General features: G+C 42.7%; 1 protein-coding gene across 4 annotated transcripts in view; it reads left to right on the forward strand.

Annotated features, from left to right (window-relative positions):
• The window catches only part of PHTF1 (putative homeodomain transcription factor 1), a 490,213-nt gene that overhangs the window by 141,995 nt on the left and 324,785 nt on the right, over positions 1-23,433 (forward strand). For all 4 annotated transcript variants that reach the window (XM_078644430.1, XM_078644429.1, XM_078644431.1 and 1 more), the window contains exon 7: positions 22,654-22,807. In XM_078644430.1, the coding sequence (XP_078500556.1) occupies positions 22,654-22,807 (154 nt within the window). The remainder of the gene's footprint in view (positions 1-22,653; positions 22,808-23,433) is intronic.

Here is a 23,433-nt window from a genome sequence, read left to right on the forward strand (position 1 = left end):
AAGTGGTCTGTCCGATATTATTAATGGTGTCTGTGCCAGAAGTTCAACTGTGGAACCCTTCATCTGCTGACAGTTATTGGACTTTTAGACAAAATTCTTCATCTGTTTAGTTAGTTCTGGCCACCAATAGCATTGTTTCAGTAAAGAAACCGCTGCTGTAATCCCTGCGTATGCAGAACCGAGACCCTTGTGTGCAGCTAATATTAAGCCTAATCTGCGATCCATGTTTGGTATTACTCTATCCCCCTCTCCTGGAAATTGAGCATACAGAATGTTATTTGCATCTAACTTGTAGGAGTACTTGAGTGGAAAACCTTTCGTCAAGGCTTTGTTGTTTTTACGTAAAGCAATTACAGCTACCATTATCTGTCCATCTATTCTCGTGCTAGAATGAGCGATTGCAGCTACGGCAGCAGTTCGTACTGCCCCTTTTGCATCTTCATCAGCCAATGAATTCCCTTCAACGTGAACGCCATCCCGTTGACTCAGCGTGTGTATCATGTGAGCTCTTGGTAGTTCGTTTTTCAACTCAGCTACCTGTTCCCATAGCGATTTATGCCTAATTGTGCAATCTTTTGCGTCTTTAAACCCTTTCTGACCCCAGTAGTAAAGATATTCATTGTATGACTGGACACAGTAAAATGAATTGCACACAATCAGTGTGGGGAATTCTTGATTCATATTTATTAGTGCCAGTAACAGGGCTTTTAATTCTGCCAGCTGTGCCATGCAGTCTCCTAGAGACTGTCTTCGTACTGCTAGAATGGAACTTGCCTTCCTGCATATGACCCTTCACAATCGCACATGCGCATGCGGTGCTGTGTTGTTGTTTTCTCCCTATGGCCAGCTGAGCAGATCCGTCAGTGTAAATAATATATTCATGCTGATCTAGAGGCATTATTTCATTTGGGAGAAGATATTCTTATTCATATTGCAGGAATGCTTGCGTTTTAAGTGTAGAGTCCAATTTGTAACCTACATCTGTTGCGGTGAGAGAAATAGCCCATTGTATCCATCTTGGATGTAAAGCTTTAGCATTTGGAACACTTGCTTTTGTGACAGCCTCTAAGGCCGGTACCGCAGTTACGACGATTATTTGTTTCCCCTGAGCCAGTGCTCTTTCTCTCACTACAGCAATTTTACTGCTGTCAGAATTTTTTTCTGTGGAAGCAAAGTGCATTTCTGCGTTTGTGTACAAGTGTGATTTATATGCTATAGTTACTGTCTCGCCTTCATTGAAGGTTAGGTAAGTATACCCGGATTGACCCGCTGTAACATGGATCACCAAAATTAAAGTGCTTGCACATGTGTGTAGATGTTTTGAAGCTATCATGTCAGCTTGCAAGGAGCAAAACATATCTGTGTGTTCCTGTGTCCAATGCCTAACTGAAAAATCAGGTCTTATTAGGTCGTAGAAAGGTTTCACTTATTTTTGCATAATCTAAAATGTAAGTTCTGCCAACATTTAAGAATACCAATATGGATGGTAAATTCTTCAAAGATTTAGGAGGTTGGAGCAGCGCACACGTATCAACAAAGTTAGCTGCCAGGTTTTTCCCGTCACTTGAAAGCTCATTTCCCAAAAGTAGGACATTAAGGTGGGCTATTTCTGATTTTTTTTTATTGAATTTGTAGCCCCCAGAGGCCAATCCCAAAATTATGTTGCTCACTCTTGTCAAATGATCCATTAAATCATCATCCGTCAGATAATCATCACCTAGATAGGACAATGCCTCTTCATCCAATTTCTGAAGTAACTCTGTTAACCTAGCTGAGATTAACCCAGAGCTATTCTTATACACTCGGGGGAGTTGAGAGAATTGACGCTGAGAACTGAGTGCTGAGAATGCTGTTAAATATATACTTTCAGGTGCTATATTTTGGCAGAATAATCCATTTGAGTTATCTAGTGTTGTTTTGTATTTTTTCTACACAGTGTTATTCATTAATGCAGCACTGTGTGCATTCTGTACTGCAAATGTTTTAGTGCGTGTGTTCAGATGTCTGTAGTCTAAAACTAAAGGGTATGAAATATTGGGTTTCGTTACAGGAAACAAAGGATTATTCATTTAAGAGTGCAAGTTTCAGTTACACCCTGGTATTCAACTTGATTTAAGATCTCCCTGACCCATTCTTTGCTTCTTGCTTTATTGGGTACCTTCTCTGTGGAGTTGGAGTAGTTTTTACTTGGATTTCATGGTGAGGTGACTCAGCATCCCACCCAACATGGTTGCGATATAATGCTGGAGCAAGTTCTACTGCCCACTCCTGTGCATATTTATGTTTTAAGTATATTGGAACAATGTAAAAAAAAAAGCCAGTAAAATTAATCTCTCTCCCTGTAGGCACTCCATAACAATTTCAGGCAGCCAATCTTTTTCAGCCAAAAGGATGTTGAATCCATAAGTCAGGTTCTCCCAAAAGAGACCGTTATTTTTTCTGGGTCCCCCCCTCCATTTGGAGTTTTATTTCATGTAACTTATACAGGACACTTACCCTCGTATCAGGTGTCTCCACCATGATATGTGCATTCAACTCTGCTTTCACCAGAAATTCCATCAGGTTCTGGCAAACTATTGTTACTTGTGCTGCACTGTCTAGCATTGTCAGAGCCCATTCCCCGCTTAGAAGTTGAGTCCTCAGAATTCTGGGCATGTCTAACTTTAAGACCTGCCACCACCTTCTTTTTAAATTGAGGTTTTGATTTTGGTTTCTCTTTTTTTTTTTAAGTGTAGTCTGAAGCGTGTTGCGTGTCTCTGGACTTTGAACGCTCTTCTTGTCTGTGTTCTACCGTCCTTCCCTCTCAGAGTTTTTTGAACCCTGAAAGGAACGAGAGTAACGTGTATCAGTATCCTGATACCTATCAGGTTTTTTCTTATGTTATTTCTATTCCTAAGGTTTTACCTCCTTTCCGAGGGCTCCTGTTTAGGAGACCCATCCCTTTATTGCAACCTATTTTCTCTGTGCTTTTGTTTTTTCTTATTATCCCATTTTTTCTTGGAAAAATCAGGTGTTTGCTTGGTGTTCTCTTTTTTAGGATCCTCCATGAGTTAAGGTCTTGTTGCTCTGGCTCACAAACTATCTCTACCTAATTCGGCATAGGTACCCTCGATAATTTTAGGTCATTCACGCTCCTGTTGTAAAGGAGTGAAATCCCTCAGGCGTTGGCATATTGCCACTGCTGCTGCCTCCCCTTTTATGTTTGCTAATATAATAGTTGATACCTGGGAAAAGTTTCCTAACAATTTTTCCCTAAGTTCAGAGCAGGTTCTGCTCCATACTCATTCTGTATTTGTCTTAATACATCTGGTACTACTGCTTTTCAATGCGTACTCCTATAATGCAACCCTAACTAGATGTACCGAAGTGTTCTTAGCATGTATGGAGGTGTAGAGCCAAGAATCCCTCTAGGATAAAGTCAACCCCATTACCTGAAGTGAAAGACTGAGGGACCCAGTCTTGGTCTCGAGATGGACACCCCACAAGGGATGTCAGACCACTCTGAGTTGGAGTGTCTGAGTGCAGGAACCTCAGCAACTTGCGTCAGTGTGTCGGCATGGAAGCCCTTTTTCTCCTCTCCCTTCCTCAGCAAAGATATGGTGTTTACATACCCAGAGTGGTATCCTCTGGTGATCAACCTTGCTGTGTCATGTCTGACTAGGATGACGGATGGAATGACCCTTATACATAGTTATTATGCAGGAGATGGTAATCCTTCTGAGATTCCAAGAATCATCATGCATAATGAATGTCATTTAAGCAGTACTGTAACTAGGTAAAAGGTCAGTACCAAGGTTTGTTAAGTAGTGTAATAGCAGGGGGAATATAAGTGAAAGGTTTGGTTACTACCAAAGCCCATATTGGGGAACCTGTATGAAACATAACATATAGGACATATCAGAAATGTAAATATACGTTTTTCCAATACTTGTCAGGAGCACAGAGAAATCGCTATGGCAGGCAGAAAAAGCGTGACAAAAATGTTGTGCACTTGCTTGCAGAAGAATTGCTGGCAGTGCATAATCTAAGTCACACATTACCAGCCCCTGCCATCTGAAACCCGCAGAGGAATTGGGTTTTTGCATGCAGGAATCTGGAGGCGGGAGCCTAGCCTTAAAATCACTAGTTTCTCGCCTGAAACAGGTGGGTTGGTATGTATTCCGTTTGACTGCAGTTTTTAAACTTCACTAGTTGCCCTCAGCTGTTATTGGTTGCTCTACACATGTTATATTTGCTTAGCAAGAAACAACAGCCTCAAGTCGATTTATCACTGTCTCCAACAAACATACATGAGATTATCATCAGGACAGGTCTCCAGAGCTCTACAAAAAAAGTACAATTATAAACATCTGTTCTACTAGTCCTTTACATTACATACATCAACATCCGTTATCAAGTTAAATTCTAAATATGATTTTAAGTTGCCAACATTCTTTGTGTAACCCACATAATGTATTTCCTACAGCAGTTTGTTTTTTTAAATTAAATTCTCTTGTGTTATATTCGGATCATAGACCTGAATTACATTTTACAAATGTGAGCAATTTTACCTATGCCATTGCTTTAATTGAGCATCTTGTATATGTATATATCATAATTCTCTTTCAATTAATTGTTAGGAGTTTGTCAGTTTCTCTTGTTAAAATGTATTATTCAACATGCCCAAAAAGACATAGCCACTTTTCACAAAAGTTGCCATGTTCATGTTACATTTGTTAATGATAAATGATATACCAAAGGCAAGCCCGTCTGCGCCCGTCCGCGACCGGACGGGGCCAGGGGCCACGACCCCTGCCCATTCCCACGGCCCTTTTAGAAGATATGACTTCAGTGAGCTGCTCAGCCTGAGACCTCCGGTAAAAGAAACGTGTGATCATCTGTATTGCCCTTTGAATCTGCCCTCCCAATGTCAATACTGCTATTCTGATCTTAAAGACATTATGACTATCGAACCCCGGCACTCTTTCAGGATGTTCCTTGTAAATTGCAGATCTTTACCCAAGCACCAAACAGAAGTATCCTTATTGTTTGATGAGAATAATCCGGATGTAGTTTTTTTTACTGAGACATGGCTAACTTCGTCTTCTGAGCCTGATCTCATTCAAGCATTGCCACAGGGCTATCAAATAGCTAGGGCAGTCCGTACATCTGGGAAAGGCGGCGGTTTAGCAATAGTGTTTAAAGATAGCTATACCTGTCGATGCGCCCCCACCTCTGTCCTGGACTGTGAAAGCATGTCGTTTAGTTTGGAACTGTCACCAAATATACATTTTTCCGGAGTATTGGTGTACCGCCCCCCTGCCTCGGTCAGACAGTTTATAGATTCTGCGCCCTCAGCAGTTGCAGATCTTGCTGCTTCCTCTAATCCCCTAATTTCACGCTGCTGGGCGATTTAAATATGCATTTTGAGGACACTGGTGACCACGCTGCCCAGGAACTGATCGCTGGTTTGTCCGCACTTCAGCTAACCCAACTTGTCCTCTCACCTACACATGTGAAAGGGCATTTGCTGGACCCTGTGTTCAGCAACTGCCCGGACCTGGTGATAGAGCCCCCTATTGTGCTTCCGTGGACTGACCATCGACTAGTCCCGTTAATCTGGCACATTCACAAACCTCCTGCCCTTATGACCGGACTACGGGACGCACGAAATTGGTCTAAACTGCCAATAGATAAGTGGGCCGAGGAACTACAAGCTACAATACCTCCCACCATCACAGATCCCACGGTAGCCAATGATAACTTTAATAATTGGATAATTCGATCGCTAAACACCATTCTCCCAGTGAAGACAACTCGGGCCAAAAGATCTAGGATCTCTGCCCCCTGGTATACTGAGGAGCTTAGGGAGACTAAGCGTAAATGCAAAAGGTTAGAGAGGAAATGGCATCTGGGTTATATAGATTCAGATAAAACGCTATGTAGGAACTCCATCAGGGTCTACAAGCTGGAGTTTAAGAAAGTTCAATCTTGGTACTATACACAAAAGATACTGAAGCTAGGTCTAATTCCAAGGAAATTTACCGGATTGTTAAGAGTCTCACTGTTCTCCCCCAGCCCCCTATAAACAGTGACAATTTACAAATTTGTTGTAATGAGATGGCGGATTTCTTTTATAATAAAGTAGATCTTATTTATTCCTCTTTTCTAACTACTCATTCAGCCACTCCTGTGTACTCCAAACACGACACGACAGATAATGTGCCACCTGTGTTGGAGAACTTCCCTTTGCTCCACTTGGACTTATTAGCTACCTTGCTGGTTCAGGTTAAATCCGGCTCTCCCAGTGATCCCGCCGCTCCGAGCTTCTTAAAGACTGTTAGCCACATCATCCTTCCGGTCATACTGAAGGTACTTAATGCCTCAATCTCCACCAACACAGTTCCATCTGTGTGGAAAGAGGCTAGAGTGAGAGCACTTGTTAAGAAGCCCAATATGGTTATTAACAACTGCAGTAATTATCGTCCGATTTCTCTGCTTCCTTGGGCCAGTAAGTTACTGGAAAAATATATTAATAGCCTCCTGATCAATTTTTTAGAGGAAAACAATCTGCTTGATCCCTCGCAAACAGGCTTCCGCCCCAAGCATGGGACTGAATCCGCCTTATTGGCGGTCCTGGAGGAAACAAGAGGCATCTTGGATCGGGGAGGATCGGTAGTAGTCATCCTCCTCGATCTAAGTGCCGCTTTTGACACTGTGAACCATAAAATCTTATTGCAGCGTCTCCAGGACATTGGGATTCAAGGCGGAGCGTAGGAGTGGATCAGCTCATTTTTAACCGATAGAAATTTTCAGGTTTTTGAGGGAACCACCACCTCTACCAGCAGGCCCCTGGACTGTGGAGTTCCGCAGGGTTCTTCACTCAGCCCGACGCTGTTTAATGTATACATGAGGCCACTAGCTGGGATCGTCCGTTCATATGGTATTAAGATCGTGACCTATGCGGACGATACCCAGCTGGTGGTCTCTTTGACGCGGGCTGAAGACCCTGCGGGTACGGTGGATCTGGTAGGCTGCCTGAGTGAAGTCAGCAGCTGGATGACCCTGTCTTGTCTCAAACTTAATGGGGACAAGACAGAGGTCATGCTATTGGGCCGTTCGGCGCCATCGGCGGTCGACCAGATCTGGCCAGCTTGTCTAGGCCCTCCTCCAGTCCCTAAGGATGCTATTAAGAGCTTGGGTATTTGGCTGGATAAGTCCCTAACGCTTGACCATCAAGCTGTCGTACTATCTGCCACCTGTTTAGGCCTCATTAGAATGTTGAGAAAGATCCTTCCCTTGCTACCTTTTGAGGCCAAACAAATCGTTGTTCAGGGACTGATTCTCTCCAGATTCGATTTTGGGAACGCACTCTATCTTGGAGCCCCAGACTTCACATTGAAGAAGCTACAGGACCCTGCTTCAAATTCCCCGCAGGATCTCTGTCAAACCTGGATTAACAAGACTGCACTGGCTCCCTGTAAGGGATAGGATTAGTTTTAAATCTCTATGTGTTGCTCATCAGTCTTTCTGGGAAACTGGCCCTGCGATTAGTCGCCCTTTAATCACCCCTTACCTTCCTAGCAGACAGCTACGGTCTACCAATGCTTTTCTTGCTGTCGTGCCAAAGGTCAAACGGTCCAGATCAGGTGGTCGTTCCTTTTCCCTGAATGCGGCTAGGCTATGGAACAGTATACCCCTGTATTTAAGGTCCAACTCAGATCTTACTTCTTTTAGGAAGCACCTGAAAACTTTTTTGTTTAATAAATAAATCTGTTTTTTTCCGTTCACTTGTTCAGCTGTCTAGACATCGTTAGCCATAGCGCTTGGACGCCTCTGGGCAACTATTTGTGCTTTACAAAACACATTTTCATTTAATTTATTTCACTGTTTGACCTTTTTGGGCAGCCTGCCGCAATCCAGTAGGGTAAAGCATCCTGGTAGCTTGCCCCAACGCGTGAGGAGGTGTTTCCTGGACTCCACCAGTACAGGGGAAGCCATCGTGGGTGAGACCGCCACCCATACATGTCCCACAACCCCTAGCAGCCAACACAGGTGGAACCGCTTGCTTACACCTCATAAGGCGCCTCGCACCCCCGCAGCGCGGGAGCAACTGTTGGATCTTCTTGGGCAGCCTGCTGCAATCCAGTAGGGCAAAGCATCCTGCTAGCTTGTCCCAACGTGTGAGGAGGTGTTTCCTGGACTCTGTCAATACAGGGGGAGCAGTGGCGGGTGAGACTGCCACCGCTGGGGACTACATATCCCACAACCCCTAGCAGCCAACACAGGTGGAGCCACCTGCTTACGCCTCATAAGGAGCCTCGCGCTCCCACAGCGCGGTACGCGCGTGCGATGCACCCGGACAAAACCCAGGCCAAGGGCGGGTCTGTCCTTGCCCTGAAGCGTCTGGACCGGGCCACACCCCCTGACATCTGCCTCAAGAGGATCAACTCTAAGTTACATGGGTCATTGTTCTAGAAGGTGTACCTTAGCTCAAACAAGGGTAGCAGGGAGCGCACCTTGAACTGAAGAACAAATGCCTGTTCTGGCTGGCTAGGCAGCGACAATTCTCCTATGAGGAAGCTGGTGAAATTCTTATGAAACGTAGGGTCAGGTGGGTGGACAACATCCCAAAAGATGTACACGGGGAATGTATAGTGGTCAATTTTAAAAATGGAATGACTGTCCAAAGTATTTTATATTCAAATCATATTGCCAAGATGTGGGAATAAGTTCCCTTCCGCTATGATACTTCTATATTTCACACCAAGCCTCAGCATCCAGAGCCCAGAAATTCCACAGAGAGGGGTTGTGGAGGCAAAACTTCCAGCATAGTAGACAGTGGCATCAACCCCCCAGACCCCTACTATATAATCTACCCACAGCAAATATATTTGAGATCTTGGAAGAGGTTGATTGACCCAAAGCAGTGCTGCACCCAGTACAGTCAACAATAGTAAGGAGTGAAACAGGGAGCGTACAACTCTAAACAGGGAGTCCTTTCCCCATAGTACCACTTTTGGGATAGAGGTTGACAGAATGATGGAGCCTCCTGACACAACCCAATTAGGCCGGGAAAAGAATGCAAGCCATGTAGGACAAACCGATGTGGGGCTGTCGCTCAATGTTGCTCCTACAAGCCCACCATTGGGTCCGCCACATATTTTGGCCCAGATCAAAGCCCCAGTAATCCCACTAGATCTCAACCCTCTAGTGCCCGCAGTAGACAGTAGTAAGGTCCCTAATAGAACCTCAACGTTTAGATCAAGTGCCCAAAGGAGGGAAATAATGCCACCTGATGTTAACCTTAGGATACCCATGCCCGCTAAAAGCACTGTTCCATCTAAGCTGAGGGTTTTATCACGGAATGTTGTGAGTCTGTAAACAAATTGGACAATCCTGATTGGGGGTCTTTTGTAGACCAATATGACACCTGTATGTTCCAGGAAACCTGGGATGGGTAGGACACACAGCGGATGAGTTAACATTTAGAATTGCTGCAACCACAAGGGGCAAGGGTGGGCCTTCGGGTGGACTTTGTATATGGGTTGGGTCCCACCTAGGCTGTTTAGCTAAGCAGCTGGAATTCTCTTCAAATTATGTCCTTTGCATTCTCCTGACATTTACACCCAAGGTCAAAATTGCACTGGTCAATATCTACTCTAGGACTGTGAGCAACAGCCATGAATCGCCGAACTTTGACCAACTGGCGGCTTCCATATCTACCATCCCCAACAACTACTGGTTGGTTATTGGTGACGACTTTAACTGCCAGTTTGAGCCCTTGAATGGTCTTAATAGAAGAACTCCCAGTAAAGATCTAAACTGGGCAATTTCTGAGGCAAGCATCCCGCCACCAAGGGCCTGGACACCGTTGGTCCTCTAAATTAGTTCCTTCACCCTAAATCACTCACTTAGAGCATGCGATGGCTGAACCAAATCAGATACACCAGAGAAATACACTTTTAATCGACCAGAACACTTCTCTTTCATAGACTACATCCTGATAGATATCAGGATGTGGCACAGGGTGGTGGATTTTGCTGTTTTGACACGACATGACAGTGATCATAATGCCTTAGTCATGGAGCTGGAATTACCGATCAATGAGGCAGTCTCTTGTTTAGACACATCGCCAGATGATATACTAATACTGACCAATAACAGAAGAAAAGGCCGATGGTCAGCCATACAGCAATCCTGTGATAGGATGGCTTTCCTGACCGACTCAGCCATTCCGTGTTTGGTGGTAGCAGAACAGTCCATTTCTAGCGATGGCACTTTCACCTCTCTTACACAAGTTGCAGAGATCCATGAGGTGTTGACATCTACTCTAGCCAACATATTTTTCCTCTGTATCACTCAAGTGGGTGCAAAAAGGTCAAACATCCCTGGTTTAAGAACAGCTGTCAGATGCTTAATTTAGCTTTGATAGAGTCAATCAAAACTAAAGATAGATCCCTAATCAGAGAAAAGAGGGCGCTATAGAGAGCCAGTATCACTGAAGCCAAAAAACTGTGGGAGCTGGACAAGTGGGATTCTTTGAAGCAGGCCCTATCCATTTATGACATGAAGGCCTTCTGGTGCATAGTCAATACAGGTAGCAGTGATGGGAAGCAGGCTATTGAACCTAACATTGCAGCTGATGTCTGGAGGTCCTTTACCTAAGGGGCACTAGTACAGCTAAAGATATCACCCCACCACCGGACATCTGCCTAGAGGCCCCTCCGATAACTCTTACAGAAATAGCCAGAGCCCTAAGCAAAATTGGCTCTTCCAAAGCTCTTGGATTTAATAAGATCCCAGGGGATCTCTTCCGCACTGATCCAACTATCTGTGGCCCCTATTTGTGGATCCTGTTTAATCCTATACTGCATGGAATGACACTCCCGGCAACGTGGACTGGCGTGGAAATTTTGCCTGTTCATAAAAAGGGTTCACCAGTTCTTCCCTCCAACTACAGACCCATAAGTTTAATTGACGTTCGCCAAAAATGTTTTGCCCGGGTACTGTTGGCTTGTCTCCAGACCTGGATGGACGAATTTAAAATATTAAGTCCATTCCAAGCAACATCACCATAAACAGAGCTATACCCTTGTTACTCCCTTCAAGAACAGCTGAGAAATATGCTATTGGCTTTCTCAGTCGTCCATGTCTCTGAATCAGAACTGATAATGCACATCATTCTCTTTCACTGCAATACAGCTCAAACTCTTTCTCGTAGTCAGGCATTCCCAATGCTGGAGCTTCACACAGACTTCTTTTTAACTGTTCAAAAGCTTCCAACTCAGTATCTGTTAGGCTAATCAGATATTTTATGTCTGCTTTTGTCAGTCTCTGTAGTGGTTTTGCAATTACTGAAAATCCACTAATCCATTGGCGACAATAACCAACCATTCCTAGAAACATTCTAACTTGTCTCTGAGTCTTTGGAGGTTGCATTGCTTGAATCATTTTTATTCTTTCTGTCGTCACTCGTCTGACTCCCTTTGCAATTCTGTGACCAAGATATTTTACTTCTTGTTTGCAAAACTGTAATTTTGCAGGAGACACGTTATGTCCCTCATCTGCCAGATGATTTAAAAGAGTAATGGTATCTGTTACACAATTATCTCTTGTTTTTGCAGCCACAAGGAGATCATCAATATACTGCACCAATGTTGATTTTCCAGGTAAATCTAGATTTTCCAATGATTTCTTTAGCAACTGATTAAAAATTGATGGACTTTCGGTGTACCCTTGAGGGATACAACACCATGCTAATATACGCTCTTTGAACCTGAACGCAAAAATTTGCTGGCTTTCTGGATGCAATGGAACAGTAAAGAAAGCATTACATAAATCAATAACCGTGTACCATTCTGCATCATGCGGAATCTGATATAAAATTACTGCTGGGTTTGGCACAACTGGGCAACATGGAATAACAATTTTGTTAACCTTTCTCTGGTCTTGAACAATCCTGAAAGTACCGCCTGGCTTTTTCTCAATTTCTCTTAGACCACCTTGTTTTATGAATTTGTCTATTACAGGAATAACACCTTCAATCACTTCTGCTTTCATTTTATACTGTGGAATGTTTGGAAACTCTGCTCCTTGTTTTACTGATATTTTTACTGGATCTACATTTTTCATCAGACCCATTTCATCTCCAGTGAAATCCCAAATTTTAACATTCACTGTGTCTTTTAATTCCTCAGGTAGATTGTTCTTGTCAAACACAGGAAATAATTTACTTTTCTCTGCCTCAACCATTGACATTGTTAATTTGTAAAGCCCATCTTCTTCTGGTGTTTGTAGCTCAATACCATATGGTGAGCAATATATTTTACAATTCATCTTACAAAGAATATCCCTACCTAAAAGATTTACAGGGCTGCTATTACAAACTATGAATTTATGCATGTCTTTAAATTTACCTATTTCAACTTCAACTGGTTCAGTTAGATCTGTTTTAATTTGCTGATTAGCTACACCTACTACTTGGATCTTTTCACCTGAGAGAGGGAGGTTTTCTATTTCCACTGATCTAACAGTAGAACGGGTAGCACCTGTATCCACTAGGAAAGTAATTTCTACATCATTTACTTTACCATTTACAAATGGACCAGACTGATCTACCTCAAAAGTGGCTCCAAGCACACACTCTTCTTCCTATCCTCTCAGGCACCGTCAGAAGTAATCATCAGATTCACTCCCACCATCTTCTTTCAACCAGAATTGTTGTGACACATTCGACACATTCACTCTTGGTGGTCGGTTTACCTGTTTACCTCCGGTGAATCCTGTTTCTGCACTGTATCTCTGCACATTTACACAGTTTGGAAGTGGCGGTTGTGGTATCTGACTTTGCTGATTCACTACCTGTCGCTGTAGCTGTTGCTGCAGATTTATCTCATTGCATCTGTGGATTTAATGATGCATTTTTTAAATTTCTTGGCGGATTCTTACATTCACGCTTACAGTGTCCAATTTCGCCACAATTAAAACATGGGAGTTTCTGTTTTAACTCTTCTATATTTCCCATTAATTTTGGCTTATTATAATTACCTTTAAATTTTCCTTGATTCTGGTCAACATTTTTATTTCCCAAATTTGCCAATTGTTGTTCAGCCACTTTTACCTGTGCCCACATAGCTTTTTCTTTTAGCTTCTTTTGTTTAGCATCTATTTCATCACTGCAGTATTTTGCCTTTCTCAGGATTTCATCTACTGAATTTGATTGCCAACCAACTATTCCAGTTCTTATCATTTCACCAATTTCAGGTCTCAAGCCATATACAAATCTGTATATAAAATGGCTCATATCCTTTGCACTTAAATTCTCATAACCACTGTATTGTTTGAATACCAGCAGTAGTCTCTCATAGAATGAATGAACTGATTCTGTTGGCTCCTGGGTTGTTCTATCTATTTTTAACCCAATCTATTTCTTTCGGGGGAATCTTGTTTTTCAAAAATAAAATTACTTTTTCGTACATTCACATCACCTCTTTTGAAGGAGCAACTGTTATTCTATCTCGAGCAAATTCTTCATTAGGCCAATCTACAGAAAGTTTGCATTCTGCCCAAAGATCTGATGGGACAACTATATCAAAGAATCCATCAAGATCACCCCACAAAACTATTGAAACTTTCACAAATCTGTCTACTTGTCGATACCATTCTACAGGTTTTTCTCTTAATAGAGGAAAATCATTTGTGTGTAAAGGAACAGGGACCCCCTGGTGCGAATAGCGATCCTGGGTCAGGGTGAGAAATGTATGTAAACTAAAATACCCAGGCATACACAACAATTACTAGCGTATTCAATTGCAGATCATGATATCTACAAAAACATTATACAACTGCTTTCAGGTATAAAATAGATTTTAATATCTCAAAAAATCTGTTCAGAGAATCCTTTGATAAAACTATTTGTTGAACATTGAGAGTTACTACAACCTTCATAATGGTTTTAAATTGATATACATGATGTAACAGTTAAAAAGATTTAATAATAATAATAATCCACATTTGTATAGCGCACAATCACCCGTTAGGGTCTCTAGGCGCTGGGGGCCATCGGGAAGATTAAGCAAGCTATTGCCCAGAGTCGCATGGTGCTGGGCTAACCTGCCGCCGGAGCAGGGGATCGAACCCTGATCCCCAGATTCCAGCGTCAGTCGCCCTGGCCGCGGCGCCACACCTCTCCCTCTGTACCATTTTGGAAAATCATTTGTGAACATTAAAATGTCCTGCCTTGTCCAAGGAACATGCACATATCCTGCTCTCGGAATTTCTCTCATTGGAAGTTCATTTACTACTTCCTCTTCCTTTTCTCTGACAGGAAAAGCTAAACTTGTTCTGTCTTCATCTCTTTTCTTTGTCCATTTTACTCTCCATTTGGCTAAATCACCCCATTTTCTCAAAACCACAATTAAGTCTTTTATATGAATCATTCTTCCTGTGGTATTCGTGTTTTCAATATATTTTTCAGAGAAATCCACCCTGTAATGTTTCTGCATAATCTTTTGCTTGCTCAAATCTACTTCTAATTCAGCAGCCATCTCCTCAAGTTGATCATATTTATTTTTCGTTTTCCAAGTTATGCTTTTGCAGATAAACAATAATTCATCATCCTGATATAGCTTCAAACTGTCAGTTCCAATTGTTCCAATTATTAATTCCTCAATATCTGCTTTCAATTTTGCAACATTAAGTAACTTTCATTCTGGGGTTTGTGCTAAATCTATTTTATTTGTAATCTTCTCCGGATTTCCAGAGTCTGATTCTGCACCAGATGGAGTTTTACTTGTCAAACTTTGATTAAAAGTTCAGTCAGGCATCATTAATTTCGATGAATTTTAGACAAATCTGAAAAAAAAAATTCAGTCACCCTCTGTATTTCTGAATTTAATGGAACAGTTAAAGCTGAATGTCTAATTTCTTTATGATCAAATACTGGAAGAACAGGTCCGATTGTTACTGGTACTGTTACTGCTTCCATACTTTTAGTTAACTGCTGTATTTATTCATTCGTAGAACAAATATTTTCTGAGGTACTTGGTAATTCCTCATACCTTTCTGTTCTTTTTCCATTTGGGGTTACATTTCTCTGGACTGGGGTTTCATTATTATAAACTGGAGTTTCATTTCCATGGACTGGTGTTTCAGCATAATTTCTATGTTCTCCTGATAAGTTTGAACTACATCTTGTTTCTACTCTTTCAGGTGTTTTTCTATGATTAGGATTTGTTTTAGGAGAAACCGCCTCAATAATCTCTCTTGGAGGGGCACTTGGAGAAGTCCAAGTGCAAACTGGCTGATAAGGTGGCGGTTTTCTAGTATAAATTTCTTCTAATACTGCATCTTCTGACTCATTTTCTTCAATAATATTATTTCTCTTTTGAGTACACTTTTGTCCAGTAACCTCACTAATTAGTCTCACTGGATATAAACCATCACACATGTCTGCACTCCTCCATCGACGCATTCTATCCTGATGTGTTTCTCTATTAAGATCTAGTCCTCCACTCCTTGATATTCCTCTACTTTCTCGTTGTAACTCAAACATCTCATCCTCCCATTCAACTAAAGCTTCAAATTGAGTAGGTCTAGGCTTTGGTACAAGTTTCATCATTTTTCAAAACTGCCATGTTAAAAGATTCATCTTCCGGCCATGCTAATACACCATCATTTTTAGTATACTCCATCCAATTCTCAATCCAAAGACAAGTATGATAACCATATTCACCCAACATATACGCTGCAGGTGTTTTGTACTTAGAAATTAATTTTCCACCTCGTGTTGCAATTTTCTTATCAGGTTTAAGTTTATTTTTCAATTTCTGAAACCATGAAAGCTTCTTTTTCTCTTTCCTGAAATAATAATCCATGTTTTAAAACTATTTCCCTTACTTCGGAAAAGATCGTAACCACTTCTGTGTTATTCCGCAACACCAACCAATCCGTGCGCGAAACTCACCAACAAGCCAATCAGGTTAAGCTACATCAGTATTTTGCTCAACCAATAGAATTGCTGCTTTTCAGGGTAAGCCAATCAGTTGTAAGCTTGCCTTAGTCACGTGAACCAATCAGTGCGCCATATTTACAAATTCTTCAATTGATATCAATTAATAACTCCACAAATAAAAAATGTGCCTGTTTCGCTAAATAAAGTGATAGCTTTTTCAATCATTCAAGTATTCATTTCGCGTGAAATAGACAAGGCTATTTTCACAGAATATTTAAATTGGCCGATAAAGTAAGGCTACTCTACCCTTCTAGCAGATAATAACAAACTCGGTTCATTTACACACATTCATGCTGAGAAATCCCTAACCATACATACATGAAATCTTTAGTAGGACTCTAACCCACCAACAGAAATCCTCATTCACCAGTAAGATAGACGACCCTTCCTTACCCTTCACTCAAGCTTGGATAAATTCTACTACTCTTTTCACAGTGAGCTTTAAAACAGGCTCCAAGTCCCTATACTCAAAAGCTACAATTTCATAGACAATCCTCACTATACATTCTACCTTACACACCTAAAATCCCTAAACTTGTGCTGTACATCCACAACACTAGTGATATACGGTGATACCACTATTTGAAACCGAGCAAATGCACTGTGTAACTTCACCTGTCACACTTCTCATGCCGGCACAACCAGGAATTTTCACACTGCTGGAAAAAACCTTACGACTACATATAACAACTGAACAAACTTAACAAACATAACATATGTTTAGACATTGATCCTATGTATTTACCATGTAACATGTCAGTTACCATAGTACCCGAACTCTGCTACCAAGTGATTTGATCCAACGCTCCTATTGAAAAACTGTCCCAATAACGCTACCTATCACCTCAATACTCACCATTAATCATGAATCACTAATAACGGCCCATAACACCAATGAGACAATTTTTGAGCAACTGAATCAAGTGGCCTGATTAATAACTTCATTCACATATTATCTACAAAATTATATACAACTGCAGTTTTAACTATAATCACCATGGTTTTAAACATCATATATCTTTAATCAAGCCACTAAGGCGATTGAATCAACTGATGGTAACTAGATCATGAATAAACAAGACCAGCTTGTCATTTCAGAACTAATTTTTATTAACTTTATTATCATAAAGGAAAAGCATTTACGATTTAGAAATCTTTATTTTATAAGCAATCAAGAAAGCAGCATTTAGTGAGTAAATGAATTAATAAACTGACATCTTTAAAGCAAGCACAGAAACATGAATTTAAAGCAGAATAAAAGTTTCCATTCCCTAAATCTATTTCCCTGACTGTATCTCTCTCCACCTAAAAAGGAAAAATCATTTAAAGTCTGCTGTCCTTACGTGCGCCTAAAGTCCGACAGCATGTCACGTCAATCAGCAATCGGAAAAGTGAGTTTTTTCTCCGCTCCAAGTGTCAGGTTTTATACCTTTCTTTCTAGCTAAACTTTCTACAAATTACATCTTTCCAAGCAAATCCAGGCTTCTTATTGGCTGTCCAGTGTCAGTCCACGATAAAGTATGAAGTCATGTCCGACTCTTTACCAAGATCAGGCTTTTTACATAAGCCCAATTGTCTCTTGCTTCCACAACTTTCTGCTTCCTCAAAAAAGTTACTTTCCTCGAGTTTACCTATTCGCTTCCTAGCCTTGGCAGATACAACGAGTTCCTGTCCTTGAGCCTTTTTCTCCGAGAGCACATTTAATTCAGCTGAAAAACTGCTTTTCCAAATAACGTGATGTTTCTGCAGTAAACGTCTTCACAGCTGCGCACATGCAAGAATTCGCTCTGGACAAGCTGAACCACCATTAGGCCTCACTTTTGAAAACTATTATTAAACAAACACAAGACATCAATTAATTAAAGAATTGAAACCCATTCTGTTACCCACCCCCTTTACTAATTAATCCTTTTAATTATGTTACCTGGCTGAAGCACATATAAGCAGCATTATATCTACCTTTTCTCTAGGATTGCAGGAACTCTTTTATGCGTTTTGTCACAGAAAGACATAACGTAAGCACACAAAATAAGCACATGCCATTAGTTAAACACCCACATTCAATACTGACAAAGACAATAGACAAGATTAGTTTATTATTTCTTCTTTGCCTTTGCGACATAAGAGCACATTAGTTAACCCGCGTGTTGTGATGCAAAAAACTCTTAAACTATGTTGATTAGTATTTTCACCACAAACATATTAATGCAGTTATGATTATGGGAGATTAACTTCGCAAGTTTGAACAAAATATTGTTCTGTACCTTGCTTCATCAGCGCTATATAAAACTTTCAAAATAAATAAATCATAGACCAAATATTTAGGCTCCAACTCTTGTACTGGAAAACAGTGAACTGGTACCTAGAGATATTATGTGGGCTGTTCTAGGGGGACTGGGGGTGCCGTCCTATCTTTGCTATATGCTCAGGCATTTGCACAAAGGCAATTATGCCCAAATCAGTTTGTCAAACAAGGTGAACTTACCACTCCTATAGCTATAGAGGGGTAAGACAGGGTTGCATGCTTGTGCCCACCCTTTTTTGCCTATTCATAAATGCACATGTTCCCTTTTAACCAATTCATTTTTATGTGATTTTATAGACTGTTTTTTGTGTTTTAATAATATGGAATGTATTAAGTTCTATTTCTGGCCAATAGCTGTATATTTTTGTAAAATTGAACTTTGTATGTATTGTTACCTTTTTTGCTAACCTATTGGGGTGTGAGATATCAGGTACACTTGTAATATAGGATTCTGGGGTCTTGCTCATATACTGGTGGTTGCTTTTATGTACTGTTAGCTTTTTGCACTTGCACTTTTATGGTCTATGAACTGCAATAAAGTATATATATATATATATATATTCATATACACTTGCATGGGCCCACACAATGTAAACGTACACGGGTAATAATATCCCAAATTCCAAAGAGTAAAATAAAGAGAACCTTCAGCTGCCATTTGCCTCTTTTTAAGTGATCACAGCCTTCCCTGGGCGGATTTTGCTGCATTGTGTCACCTCCAAGAGTAGGATCTTTATGGGCTTCATCGCGGAAGCAAACACACTGGTTCCCTGGCTTAACCTAGATACTTATTTTGATTTTCTTCGAGGATAGGGTGTTAGCTGAAATGGTAGGTTTTGGACTTGGCACTTTTGGCAGGTTCACCCCTGAACTTTTTGCCTTAAGCTCTGACATAGTGGTAGTGATTTTGGGCCTCTGGGCACTTTAGCACTGTGGCCCAGTGTAAAGTGCGTGCACGCTCTGAGTGTGTGTGGGGTGAGATTGGCCTGCCCTCCCATAGGAATGCATGGGGGATGTGTGTGTCCATGGTAATTCCTGGTATGAGAGGAGTGCAGGGGCGAGTTTAGTATGTATGAACTCGTAAGGATAAATGCTGCGCAATGTTGTGCTCAGATTTATGGTGACTGGTGGATAAAAGCCACTTTTAGATGTTGGCATTTCTGTGTACTGTGTGTCTGCCTGCCTGATGTGAATTGCATGTCTGGCTTGTGATTGACAGGAGCTGAGGGGTTGTGGTGACTCCAGGAGACAGGATGAGTCCTTCCAGTCATGAATAGAGAGCGATCTGCATGCAGATGGGAGGGAGGAGTTGCACCTGGGACCTGAATAGGGCTGTGCCTTCCCTCCACAATGCCCGCTCCACCACATGTGGTGCACCTGATCCCTGAGCCCCCATCTGACAAAGGAGAGAGGAGCTGAGCAAAACAAAGTGCTCCAAATCCCCCCTAAACCAGTTCTGACTAGTATCCCCCAAGCCCTGTGTTATGACACAAAGGGAGTTTTGCAATATAAATATAGGGGCTGTGACTCCATAAAAATGTGCAGTGTTCCTTTGCTGGTACTGTTCCTGACGGAGGGGGCTTGCTGCTGCTGGGGCCCAGGAGGAACCGCCATGGGGGCAGCCTCCCTGCTGGAGGGCCCTGTGTGCTGGTCTCCCTGGGCCCAGCTGTGCCCATTCCTCTCTATGGACTTATTCTTTCTTTTTCCCCTGCAGGACATTTGCATCTAGCGCCTGGGAACGCTATAATTTTGAATTGGCCCAACCGGAAAAGGAGCATGGGCTGCGGGCTGCGCAGTGCAGCGCTGCTGCCCTTTCAGAGGGATTCCCCCCTCATTGCCGTGGGTATTGGCTGGTGCCCACCCCGTGTTTGTGCCTCTTCGGAGCAGGAGCCTGCCCCGCTTCCTGAATGTTTAAAATAGCAGGTGCCACCCCGCATTGGGCACCGTTCATTGGGCGGGGGGCCACCCCTCCTTGAGGATTCATTTGGTAAGCGGGTGCCCATCCCGTGCTCTACCACCGCGGCCCGAGCCGCTAAGGGAAATCTCTTCCGGGCCGCTGCCCAGTGTGACCCGGAAGGCAAGTAAGGCAGCGCTTCATGTGGGCGGGGCTTCCGAGAAGGAAGAGGGAAGCCCCGCAAGTGAGGAGATGCCAATCCGAAGCCGAGTGGGGCTCCCGTGACCCCGGGGAAGCCCCGCGTTCAGCAGCTGTGATACAGAGTCCCGGGTCCCAGGATGGAGCCCGGGTGAAGTAGAGACGTGGCCGAGAACCGACGCGGCACCTTGTGATGCCGTTCCCAACGTAGAGAAGAGTATCGCTGGAGAAGCCGCAGACTTCTCCAAGCAGCCCGGTTAGTGGGGCTGAATCCTGCGATGGAGGGGGGGCGTAGGGGCACAGAGTCAGTACCCGCCCCCAGTGCCGTGCTCATCTTCACAGCGGCGTTGCAGTTGCTGGCCCCTGCAACAGCTTGGGCACTATTTGCGATTTCAGAGATCCCGAGCGGTGCTGGACGCTGCCCACCTTTATTTCCCCAGCTGCCCCACCTGATAGCGGGCAGCTGCACTGAGAGGGCACGTTTTATTGTTCATGAGCCCCAGAGCAGGGCTCAGGCCATTTTTCCCCGCTGCCCCGCCTGAAAGAGGGCAATGGCCACATTTGCCGCACATTTGCAGAAGTGGGCACAGTGGTGCCAGGCCTTATTTTTGAGATTCACAGCTGCCCAGCAAGTAGTGGGCAGCTGCAACATTTAGGCCATTCTTTTCTTTGGGGGGACATGTCTGAGTTAGGAGTGAGATGCACTCCTTTGCACCATATCTTCACAGCTGCACAGCACTTAGTGCCAGCTGGTACGTTTAGGTTTGTGCAGTGGCACATTCCGGATTCCGCGGCTAGGCAGCAGCCCTGACATTCTGGACGCCTAGCATTTGAGCCCCTTGGAGATGGCCAGTTGGCCAGGGGGACTGGGAGGTAAATAGGGCGCCAGGCCCTAATGTAATTTATGCCTCTACTGTGGTCTTTATTTAGAGACTATGTGCTAAATGTGATTTATAGGGTGATAGGAAATGTAATTTATATAGTATGAGTTACGCAACTTGTTTTATACCTCTAAATGTAGTTTTATGATTATGAGGTTGTTTTGCGTATTATGGTTTATGCTAGTAAGATTATGTTCCATTAAGATTATACCCCTAATGTGAGTTATACTTAGGAGGTTAGGGTCTAATGCGTCTAGACTTATGAGAGGATTGCATAATGTGTTTAGGCTGGTGAGGTTGGCGCAGAATGTAGTTTTCGCCTAATGTGATACTGTGCATAATGTAGTTTGTTACAGGCTGATGCTAAGTACAGTGATTACCAGTGATTACTGGTTGTATGTTTATGATATGTTTTAGTTTTACTACGTTCACTCTGTGATGGTTCTGACAGTTGTCCAGTGGGCCCTGTCAGGAGTATATAATCCCTTGTAGATATGACCTAGTGCCAGGTGGCACCATGTATATTATGTGTTTACTATTCTAATGTGTTATGAGAATACAAAGGCTATTTTTGATATAGCCTTGTGTGGAATTCCTTTTGTAGTGTGCATGGGATGTTGTTGCTGTGTGCGTGTGCAAATGTTTACACATGGCCTCCGGGATAAGCCTGACTGCTCGTGCCAAGCTACCAAGGGGGTGAGCAAGGGTTATCTTTGGCGTGTAACTCCCACGCCCTGACTAGAGTGGTGGTCTCTGCCTGGCTTTGGCGCAAGCCTTAGCCAACCAGAGATCTCATTTCTAACAGTAGGTATGTGTATTTGTCCTCCTGAATACATACGCAGATGTTGCCAAAACCCCTGTAAACAGAATCGAGGAGTTAACTCTGCAGTCACCCACATGCCTCCCTGCTCAAGAAGCGAGCCCCAGGTGTGACACTGAGCAGCACAGGAGCAGGCAGAGCTTTGAAGAAGTCTTGTTTGCACTGGACAGAGTCCTTAGCGCAGCAACCTAAGCAGCATCCATTCTCTGGGATTTCACTCACCTCTAATGGCGGAATGTCATGGCTGCCTGAAAACCTTGGCGTATACCACAGGTAGGTGCTCCCGGAAGCACAGGTCAGAGTCTGCCATGTCTTATGTAGCAATGGTCAATCACTCGCGTAGATTAGTAAAACACATACTCCTCGCTCGTTAACACAGAAGATATCAGGCAGGAACATTATTATCACGTCACACTCCGTAATAAACATGAGTTTTGCTTAGTGTGGAGGTATGGGCTGGTGAGTTTCCCTTGTTGACATATGCAGGCTCAAAAGCCACGGTATTGTTTTCCTAACCAATGTGGCTCCATTTTTATGATTTCTGTTTCCTGTTCTTTGCAGTTACAGCAGTTGTTCTGTATGTAATGGCTCCCGTTGCAGTTTCGTGTGATCTCGCAGGGCCCATGTGCCTAATGCTGCTCCTGGGAACGGTGCACTGTCAGATCGTGTCCACTCAGACGAAGACTTCGGCAGCCCACGGAAGCAAGAGAAGGAGGTAAGCGGCAGCTACACGTTCATATATCCATTTACTGCAAATTCTTTTAGCACCCCATGGTCCCTTTTAGTTCATCGTGGTGATCTATGTTGCTTACCTGAAACATGATACATGTTATATTTACGCTTTTTGCCCAGGAAATGGTCCTGGTGTGCATTGGCCTGAGCAGTTCAAAAGTGGCGACCCTGACACTAGTAAAAGATAGTGGAAACGAGTGTGGTGACTGGTGAAAAAACAAGCATTGGTAAATGCATTGGTTTTCGCCTATATGATTAATAAAATGTTTTTTTGTTGTAAGTTGTAGCTTGCTGAGTAGTTGTACAATGTAAGTTACAGAAAGTATGTTAAAGTGTTATGATTTGTTTATGTACAAAAAGGCAATTTATTGTGCTCTTACTGTTAAGTACGGGTAAGTAATAGCAAACCTTTGATAAATAATTGAGGTAATAGCAATATTATGTGTTTAGAGGAGTTCTGACAACTTTTGGGACCGGTGCCACTGCACCATTCAATTCATGCCCCTTGTGCGTGCAAAATAACTGCACTTCTGACTGCCTGTTTAGTAGTAAAATATAGCAATCTTTGGTGTTTAGAGAAGTTATGTCAGCTTTTGTCCTCGCTGCCAC

The sequence above is a fragment of the Lissotriton helveticus genome, chromosome 5_1 (assembly GCF_964261635.1).
Source record: "Lissotriton helveticus chromosome 5_1, aLisHel1.1, whole genome shotgun sequence".
In the NCBI taxonomy this organism is placed as follows: domain Eukaryota; kingdom Metazoa; phylum Chordata; class Amphibia; order Caudata; family Salamandridae; genus Lissotriton; species Lissotriton helveticus.